Source organism: Nicotiana attenuata, chromosome 6 (assembly GCF_001879085.1).
Source record: "Nicotiana attenuata strain UT chromosome 6, NIATTr2, whole genome shotgun sequence".
Classification (NCBI taxonomy): domain Eukaryota; kingdom Viridiplantae; phylum Streptophyta; class Magnoliopsida; order Solanales; family Solanaceae; genus Nicotiana; species Nicotiana attenuata.
Genome location: NC_031994.1, coordinates 47789785 through 47800587, shown reverse-complemented (window position 1 = coordinate 47800587; position 10803 = coordinate 47789785). Strand labels below are relative to the sequence as shown.

At 37.3% G+C, this 10803-nt stretch overlaps 1 protein-coding gene across 1 annotated transcript; it reads left to right on the top strand.

Annotated features, from left to right (window-relative positions):
* On the top strand, positions 3548-8828 carry LOC109226952 (BTB/POZ and TAZ domain-containing protein 1-like). The gene is made up of 5 exons (XM_019391899.1): positions 3548-3864; positions 5952-6085; positions 6957-7260; positions 7507-7823; positions 8456-8828. Exons 1-5 carry the CDS (start codon positions 3739-3741, stop codon positions 8640-8642), a joined length of 1068 nt encoding a protein of 355 aa, XP_019247444.1. The 5' UTR covers positions 3548-3738; the 3' UTR covers positions 8643-8828.

The following is a 10803-nucleotide window of genomic DNA, read 5'->3' as shown; positions in this document are numbered from 1 at the left end:
AGTCTTCGTTCGCTCTAACTATCATCCGTTGACCCCCAAACACGATCCCGGCTTAATTCCTTGAACTTTTACTCAAACTTTAAAGCTCCAAATCACTTGAATTCATTACATAACATCTATATAGCTCGGAATCACTCCTACAAGGCATAAAACATACAATTAGTGCAAAACACTAGCGATTAAAGCTCAAACTCAATTAAAGTGCTGTAAATTAGAGTGTAATAATCGACTAAAATACGTAATTATAGCCTATCATCAGCGGCCTCAGCAGTTGGTCCCCCAGCGTCGCCACCAACAAGGGGCGATGAGCTACCCTCGGCAACACGAGCCGAGCTGGTGCCAACATTAGCACTTATCTGGTTGGCCGACCTCCCCGAACGCATGGCGTCGGCCATAAAGACGGGCCTAGTTGTTTGGCGAGGCACGTCACCCTCTTCATCTCCAGTCGCCACCGCCTTACCCATCACGAGCCTCCTCCTTTTTCTCTCCTCAGGCTCCTCGCCCTCGGAAGGCTCATCCGCAGGTTGCGGAGACAATGTCGACGGCCTCGCCTCATTTGTAGCCACCTCCGCAGGAGCAGCCTCTTGTAAAGAGGCTACGGTTACCCCTTCCCTGACAGAAGCACAAAGTACTTCCTGCGTATTCTGACCAACATCTAATCGGGAGGAGGCGGATGCCGTCGCCCTCCTCTTATGAGCACTTCGACCTGGCAACAAAAGTGATTTAGCTGACGAAGTTTGTGAAAGCGACTAATTAAAATCGAAGAAATACCTGAAGGGCTCGCGTGACCGTAACGTTCAATGAATTCAGCCCAAGTACGGGTCTCTTCCGCGAGAGGCAGCAAACCGGACACCCACTGCTTAATATCGGTTATGAACCGGGGGACGTGAGCTATTGCTGCAAAATAACAGAAAAATCATAAGGATGGTATAATCGGAACCGCTAAAGTCACGTACTATAAACGACTCGACGGATAGTAATACTTACGTCTCGAATTCCACCTCTCAGGGAATCCGACAGGGATAGACACCAGGTGCTCCGTCTTGATAAAGAAGTATCTATGCCAACAGCCCCGGTTAGCCCGATCATCGGTTTGCACAACCAACCCCTTCGAGCCACGATTCTTTAGATGCAGCATGGTGCCCCTCAGGTAGCTGGTGTTGAATAGCTGCAATAGGTGGTGGGCGGAGACCTCCAGCCCGACCAACTCCGCGTATGTAGACATTACCCTACATACCTTTAGGGTATACGGAGTAAGTTGGGCGGGACACATGTTGTAGTAACGGCAGAGTTCTTCCGCCAATGGAAAAATGGCGAGGCCGTAGCTCATCAAAAAGGGATATTCATAAAACGCACAATATCCCGGTCTATGGGTGTTCGCGTAGTCCGCTCCTGCTAAAACCATCTCCACGTGAGCGGGTATATCATACGACGCACGAAGAGTATCTAAATCAGTTTGTTTTAACTCAGATTTCTCCCAAGGTTGTTCGGGAGAATCCCGTTGAAAGTCCCTCCTAATAAGGAGTTGCTTCGGGAGCACGTTACCTACGGTAAGAGGGGTGAGATCCTCCTCTTTCTCTCCCTTATTACCGCCGGATGGAGGCGGTATGTCAGATGATTTATTATTACGAGCCCCCGGAGCGTTATCCCGTTTAGGTTTTGTCATGGTTTCCGATTAAGGAGTGATGTACTACGCAACCACAAGTGTACTTTCAGGGAAGCGGTGATTTTTCGTAAAAAGGAAGCTCTTGAAATAGTTGGAAAACGTTTGCAGATGATCTAAAGTTAGATTAATTTGAACCCTTTCCCTATTTATAGGGTTAGGGTAGCGTTGAAATCGAAGAGGCAAAACCCCAAACAGGCGCGGGAAACCAAGCATCAGAACACCTTTTGTACTTCCTCGGGAACACGCGTAATGATGACGCCTGCATATGGTGACGTCATCTCAGGGAAGGGATTGCGCGCCAATAGATCAACAAATTCAAATGATCGCCCCCCTCACGTCGTCGTCTCCAAATATGGTCAAAATTTTCCTAGTACAAGGATCATGGTTCCGTCCATCGGCGACGCACTTCGTTACGTCACCAACGAACGGAGGGACTATCTGTATGGGGTCGAATTCTGCCCACTATGGTAGCAACGACCCACGACTAAGCAATAGCCGAAGTAGAGGGGACGACCTAAGAATGTCAGAGCGAAAGCGTGCCCTTAGGTCTCGTCGTCTCCTCGAAAGCACGTGACCTATCCCTGTATTATTTTATTATTTTTGAGGGGGTTCTCTTGTTATATTAAGGAGAATCCCACTGTTGTAAAGGGGAGAGATCTTTCAATAATAAGCTATCTTTTTTTCTTTCTATTTTTCTCTCTCTCTCTAAACAAGCTTTCTCTTACTCTCTCGAATATCCAAGTTGTTGAAACAATCAGAAGCATAATACATATTTCTAGGTCTAATTATATTCGATTACGATTTACCTTTGATTCATTTTGATTGTTTTCGCTTACAAAGTAATTAGTATATTTTGAGTAAAACACAGTCTAATGCCAACTACTTTAGGAGAAAGATTAGGATGACATGTCAGCTTGTTGGTCTTACTTGTTGTTGACGTGGTGGTTTATCCACAATTAACATGGACCCAGAAATAAAAATCCGTGAATGGTGGAACCAATCTCGATTCAATAAAAAATCACATTTTTTTTATAAAAAATATTGGTTTCCTATTTATTTTATATGACACCTTTTTAATTTTCAGATATTTATAGATCTTGAAAAATTACATTTGTAGATATTCAACACAATTCCATTAATAGCAATACTCTATATAATTTTAACAATTTCTTAAAGTTCAAATTCACTTAAGTATTTAGCTTTCAATTTTGATGTGATATTTAATACTTTATATTAACTTGACTCTTTGGCTGTTATTTTAATGTATTCTTACTACCATTAATTAAAAAGATCCATCTATATACTATACACTTTTCATAACATCACTAATAATTAGAAGTCAAATTAACTTTTTCGGCATGTAACTATTTTTATGAATTTTTTATTAGAAAAAATCTGGACTTATAGTATTTTTTGTATAATTTCTAAATGTAAACATCTTACTTTAAGAAAAATAAGAAATTAATCTCTGAATTAAGATTCAAAAATTAAATAATTTGGCCCTGATACTTCATATTCATTTAATTTTGAAGAAAAAAAGGAGTATGAAATTTGGATAAGTTTCTCAAGGAAAATGGTAAGCAGTAAGCACAATAACTTTTCATATAAATTAATTAAGACAAATAATTCTATATTTGTTTGGTCAATAAGTGCAAAGAGAATCAAAAAAATCTAAGCGAAAAACACTAGTAGATATTTTTCTGTAGCTGACAAAGTTACCCATATGCAGGCGTGAATCACTGTGGATTAAACTAATCCACGCTTATATTTACAGGAAAAAAAAAGGAAATTCAGAAAAAAATAATAGTAATATGGTAGGGGCTATATTTAAATATCATGCTTTATATAAATTTATTTTGTGGTTCCAAGTTGTTTCTTTCATGCTATGTTGTGCCGCCCTATGACTTTTTGGTCGGCAGCAGCTCAGTTGCTTATAAATACAGGAACGGTGCCAAAATGCTCTCACCAAAATCTAAGTACACATAAAGAGTACTCTCTGAAATCATTATTCACTCTGTCTTACGCAGATCAATTGATCAAAAACCAAACTCAACTCCAATAACTCTGTCATCATGTCACCGAATAATTACTTTGCTAGCGATGTCAAGGGACTTTACGGTGAAAATGAAATAGTTGAAGCCGATGTCCAGATCATCACCTCCGGCGGCGTCCGCATACCGGCACATTCCACCATTCTGGTAATGCTGACCATAGCTTCTCTTTGCCTTTCTCCTTTCATTCCTTCTATGTAACAATTCATAACTCTCTCCATTTTGATTTACATATATAGTTGACTTGGTATGAATTTTAAAAGACACTTTTGAAAATCCTACTCCCTCCGTTTCCTTCATATTAAATGGGATACTTTTCTTTTTAGTCTGTTCCAACAAATGACACATTTCTAAATTTGGAATTAATTCAACTTCAAACTCTTTCATTTTACCCATTTACCCATAATGAGAAGTACACAAATGTCATGGCCCCACAAACTTTTTACTTTAAGACCACAAGTTTCAAAAGTCTTACTCCATCCGTTTCAATTTATATGAACATATTTCCTTTTTAGTCTGTGCCAAAAAGAATGACCTCTTACCCTATTTGGAAACAATTTACCTTTATGCAATGATTTATAGCCACACAAAATATATGTGCTTCATTTTGCACCACAAGTTCAAAAGTCTTTCCCTCTTTTCTTAAACTTGTGCCGAGTCAAACTACCTCATTTAATATGAAACGGAGGGAGTATTATTTTACATGTCTCAACATTTGTGTGATAATAAAAGGTTTAAATTGTTTCTAAATATGGGTATGTTTCATTCTCTTTTAAAGAGATTAATAAGGAAATAGTGTTAGAAATTAGAACTAGGGAGTAGCACTTTTGTGAAGTAGGTAGGCAGAATAGCCTAAATGACACTTATATTTGTGCCACTTTGTCATGCCGATCCCCAAACTTATCACTTTGCCAATTGAACACTTATACTAGTTCAAATCGTATATAATAAACACTTATGACATGAGGTTACCAGTGCGTGTAATACAATCTCCTACACGTAGGATACCACGTCATTACTAGTGCCACATAGGAAAATAGACTATCTAAAAATAGGATCTTTTAGAAAACCCTAGGAATCTGCAAGTCTATAGCAACACAAAGCAGAGTTTCTCTTTTACATCATCCATAAGGAAATTCTCGTCCATCAAATTAACGCTCCAGTAAACTCACTAATCCTCATGAAAGTGCTCAAAGCTTTCCCACCAAGATCAAGCCTTTTCACTCCGTAATTCAATGTGAAATTGTGAAACACGGGTGAGGCATGAGTAATGAAAATCCACAGTCCACAACTAAGCTGCATTGGGCTTTAGACATAATCCCACAAGGGCGACGAGATGCCTCATAGAGATGGACCAAAGAGGGGGAATCAGAAACATAGAGAGCCTTAAAATTGAAATCTTCGAACCATACATACCCAGAAGCTTCAAGCGAGCTTTAATGGCGTCTCTGCTTGTCCCTCCGGTTTAGATCCTCAAACACAAATGTTTATCGCATTTTCAAGTCTTAATTTCAATACCCAGCTGAGTTTTAGTACTAGATTTCAAACACTAGATTTGTTCTTCGCAAGACCTGCAATGGAATTTCGAAAATTCTCAACAAACAAGCCTTTGAATCTCCTTTTCAAAATCCGAAGAAAGATTCAAATAGTGAAACACAGCAACAATAACCAAAACAAGCCTTTGAAGGCTCATCCATTGTTTACAGTAGTGCGGAGGGGAAAGATGAATTAAGGGCGAGAAGAAAGGTGGGATTTTCGGCCCAATTTTGTGCCTGATTTTAGTTTAATTCATTTTTAATAAAAAAATCACTAGTATCACTCTCTTCACATGCGTGTGTTACACATAATTTGTCCACCTCAGATATGTCAATGCCACATAAGCTCGGTCAATGGTCAAAGGATTTAGAATATACGATTTGAACTAGTATAAGTGTTCAATTGGCAAAATAATAAGTTTGGGGACCGGCATGACAAAGTGGCACAAGTATAAATGTCATTTAGGCTATTCTGCCAAGTAGGTATGAATCGATTAATTCTTCATTTTCCTAAAAAGAAAAAAAAATGGGAATGCTTCTTGGCTAACATGAAAAAGACCATCTACTTCCATGTCAAAACTGGGAGTGGGTCCTAGGAAAAATCCAATTCTTCAAATGTGAATTAATCCAAAAGTTAATTTCCAAAATCACTCTATTTTGCAATTTGAAAGTACTGATCTCTACGAAACATTATTGTAGGCTGCTGCGTCGACGGTGCTGGAGAGCATACTAGTTCGACCGCAAAAGCGGAGGAGCTCTGAGAAAACGATACGGGTTCTCGGCGTTCCCTGCGACGCCGTTTCCGTTTTCGTCCGATTTCTCTATTTCTTCAAGTGAGTTTTCAAATACATGCAAATCCGTTTGTTTTCTTTGTTTATTTATTTTAAAATTTTGTCGGTTTTCATGACATGTTAGTCTTGTCATTTGTCAAAGTCCAACCCTGATTTGTTGGAATTGAATATACTGAATATGACAGGAAGTAGATTCATTTGGGATTAAGCTAGCGTTTGTAGTAGATAATGGTTGAAACTTGAAAAAATGAGTTTTTGAAGATAAGATAAAAAATAATTTATGAAAGTTGAAATTGTGTTCGAAAATGCAGTTTACTTGAAAAGAATTTGAAATTTTGTGAATAGAAAACTTCAAAAACTACTCTAGAGCTGTTTATGGGACTTGAAGATTTTGTTTTAAAAATCTACCAAAATGATTAAAATCAATAAACAAATATTTAAAAACAAAATTTATAAAAAAAGCTCCCAATTTTATGGTCAAACGGGGGCTAAATCTTTGTTTATTCCTTGTTAGAAGATAGGTAATTGGGCCTCAAAGCAAAATTTGGCCGCCCATATCTTAATTGTCTTACAAGTGGCTCATTGACTGCCTCTTACATTCTTTAATCATACATATTTCTTTAATTTTTATTAGTACTCTGTCCAGCACCGGCTACACCGCGTCTTCCGGTGTTATTGGAGTGTACAACAAAAATTTTAAAGAGGATTTTCATCCTATACACTAGTAATAGAAAGATTTTTGGTATTATCATAGTAACATATTACTGCGATGTACTTACATTTAATAATTACTTATTGTTGTCTTTTAAGTAAATGTAAAGGTTTCCGTCAGTATGCATATAATATTTTCTATTAAACACACATAAATAAAACATATGGATGTCTAAAACGACCATGTTATCATTGTGTTCAGGTGCACTGAGGAGCAGATAGAGAAACATGGGATTCATCTGCTAGCACTTTCTCATGTGTACTTGGTACCACAGCTGAAGCAGAGATGCACTAAGGGAATGGCCGAGCGATTGACGACTGAAAATGCAGTGGATGTGCTTCAACTAGCAAGGCTATGTGATGCACCTGATCTCTACCTCAAGTGCATGAAATTTTTGTCAAGCAATTTCAGGAAAGTTGAGGAGACTGAGGGCTGGAAGTTCCTTCAAGATCATGATCCTTGTCTTGAGCTTGAAATTCTACGGTTCATGGATGAGGCTGATTCGGTACGTAGCTAGTAACTACAAAATCATTGGCATATACCCCTGCATGTAGCTCATTGACAATTGTGATTTTAAGTCTATCTCGAATTTGGACCCTGGAATTCTCAATGGAATATTGAAGTTTGTCAATTGATTGTGGAACAATAGGAATAAGCGCGCTGTCATGCGATCTTGACATGGCATTTGTTTGCATTTCTTTATCATTAATTGATGTGATTAGTGATTTTCATTGGTAATTTATCATTTTAGCGGAAGAAGAGGAGGAGAAGACACAGGCGTGAGCAGAGCTTATATTTACAACTAAGTGAAGCGATGGTTTGTTTGGAGCACATATGCACCGAAGGATGTACAAGCGTGGGGCCTTATGACATGGAATCTAGCCATGAGAGGCTTCCATGTAGCAATTTTGATACATGCCAAGGCCTCCAGCTTCTGATCCGACATTTTGCTAACTGTAAGACAAGGGCGAATGGAGGTTGTTTGAGATGCAAGCGGATGTGGCAGCTCCTAAGATTACACGCATCTGTTTGTGACCAACCTCAACATTGTCGAGTTCCTCTTTGCAGGTAATCACTACTAACTAGTTTATAGATCTATTCTTGTACTGATCACTTTGCTGTTGTTGACTTGTTCATTTCTTCTTTAGTTCCTCAGATATTTTTACTTCGTCCGTAACAATTGATTCTTCTATTTATGATATAGTCATTCCTAGGAATGTTTATCAGTGCCATACCACCATATACTATTGTGGCTTAAGTGCAAAAGTATTGGTTGACGTCATGATTTTGCTCAATGTCATGTCTAATCATGAAATTTATTTCAAATTTCACTGTGATTTCTTAATGCTGATCGTTGAGGTTGTGAATTCTTAATTGAGAACGACCCATCCAAAATTAATCTTAGAAAGCAGCAGGGCTTCATGACCTTTTTGACATATTCCATTGGATTTTTTCTAGTTGAAATGTCTCTATTTATCCTGTTCGTCTTAGAGAAAATATCTTCACAGACTAATAACCTTTTAACACGTAGATTGGACAAAGTCGAAAGGGTCACAAAAATATCAGCTTCAAAATAACTTTATTTGCCTTCTTTATGAGTAGGGTCTATTTCTTGAACTGGTACAATGATCATTCTTTCTTTTGTTATGTAGTTGATAATCGGTGAATATATTAATAGATCCAGTTTTTCCCCATTACAGACAATTCGAACTGAAATTGCAACAAAGGGGTGATGATGCACTGTGGAAATCACTTGTTAGAAAGGTGGTGTCTGCCAAAGCAATATCTACCTTGTCTCTGCCTAAAAGAAAGAGAGAAGAAGAACCAAGATTGAACTTAAGCCATCATCAAGTGAGAAGTTTTAGGTTGACAACTCACTGTCAATAGTTAGAAAGTTATGCTTACAATTCAGTAAAAAGTTATTTACCTTTAAGGCTTGAGAAGGTATTGGTTAGCCAAATTCAATATTTAATGGTATGGCAGTTATTACTAGAAATTATATACTTATTTCATAAGTCTTGCTGTAAAAGAATGATACGGGAAATAATTGTATACAAAAAAAAATGCTGTCGATTTGTGTGTCTCTGTCACAAGTAATTCGTGGAACAAATCACAAAATTGGGAAGGACAGAACCGTAAAATACTCTAGAGGATAGAAGACCAAATATGAGTTGGCTTTGTTCTGTATTTCAAATAAGACTAGCCAAATTAACAAAAATAAAAAAATCTAGCAGTCGGCAACAAAGTGTGGTCGACTTAAGTTTGTAGATTCCCTTTAATAATTAGGATCATCGAGCTGGCCAAAATAAATGGAGCGTGGAGAACAAACAAGAGTCTAGTTGAGGTTGGAGATTAGTAATTAGAGTCGTAAAAAGGGGCTTCGCCCATGGGGCCAGTCCAATCCAGCCCGCTATTTGGTTAGGGTTGATTAAGATTTTTGAACCAATTTAAAATTGAGGCTTATAAGCCCGGCCCAAGTCAGTCTGCTGGCCCTTGAGGTTTGATCGAGGCTGGGCTTAGGCCTGCCCACGGGCAAAAATTAGTTAAATTCAAATTAATTAACTATTAAATATTTTAAAAAAATAAAAACTAAAAAACTATTAATTATAATCTCCATTTCCTAACCCTAGATTGCTCATTTACCCTTCCATATCAACTAGAATTTAGATTTTTGACATGCATGTAATATGACAATAGTTCTTCTTTTGCTTAATTAATAACGAACTCAAAAAGTTTTAGGTGGTCAACAATAATATTTTTTCAAAAGAAAATATTGTTTTGAGCGGCCAATTATTAGTTTGAATTACTTTTAATATACTATTAATATTTGAATAGCTCTTCAGTATAGAAAAATATCAATTTTAAATACATACAAAAAAATTTGACCACTAGCAAATTTCAGGAATTTTAAAATTTTTATGGATTATAATGATGAAATCGACAAATGATGTTAATCCTAAATTAGAAAACCTCAGCATATACACTTATTGAATCAATCTCTGAATTTGAGAATAATGAAAGAAAAGTATTAAGAAAATATTCATGTAACTTTGAAAAGAAGAGCTAGAGATATAGAGAATTTACATTTCAATTACGAGATTCCTCGTCAAATATCAAGCTTTATGTACGATCTAAGCAAACAGAAGTTGTTTATATGATTAATCGACTACGTCACGAAAAAATATTTAAGAATTTAAAGAAATTCTTTTTTCTAAAAAAAGTTGAAGGCCGGTCCGCCCCAGCCTGTGGCCCTCTTAGGGCTGGGTTGGGCTGGCCATTTTAAACCCCATTTATATAGCGGGCCAGCCCGTCTTAGCTCGCCAAATTTAAAAGCCCACGGGGCTTGGACTGGAGTGGCCCGTTTTGACAGCTCTATTAGTAATGCTCCACGTAGAAGAAATTAGAAGAGTTAGATGCTTTTTGGTGGTCAAATTTGTCAAACCAATTAGACTAAAGAGGACGGAATCGCACAAACCTAATTAAAAGGCTTAGATCAATGCATTTTGATACGTTAAGTTTCAGCTAATAGAAAAGAGAGCCAACATGTGAAACAATTTTGAATCTAATATGGTAGTATTTTGCTTTTATGAATCTGAACTCTAAGGAATCCAGCATAAATGTAAGGATCGGGAACCCAAATAGTACGGAGTTTAGCTAAACAATATTATAATGATAATAATAAAGTTAATACAAGTTGATAATAACAGCAATTAAATAAAATAAATAAGGCACAAAATTTAACGTGGTTCGGTTAAGATGACCTGCGTCCACAAGCGGAGAGGAGCAATTTCTCTATAACAGCTGGCACACAAAAGAGAGTACAAAACCAGAAATAAAACTCTAATTATCCCAAAATATATCCCAAGAGAATAACCTGGCTACAATCACTCAGAAAGAAGAGGTTCACTAAAGTGTTTTCCAACACTAACTCTATGGAATATAACAAAACTCTCTATTACAAGAATACTCAAAATGAGTTTCTAATAAAAATACGGAATGATTCAAATGAAGTAAGATGACCCATATTTATAGGGCGAAGTTCCTAATC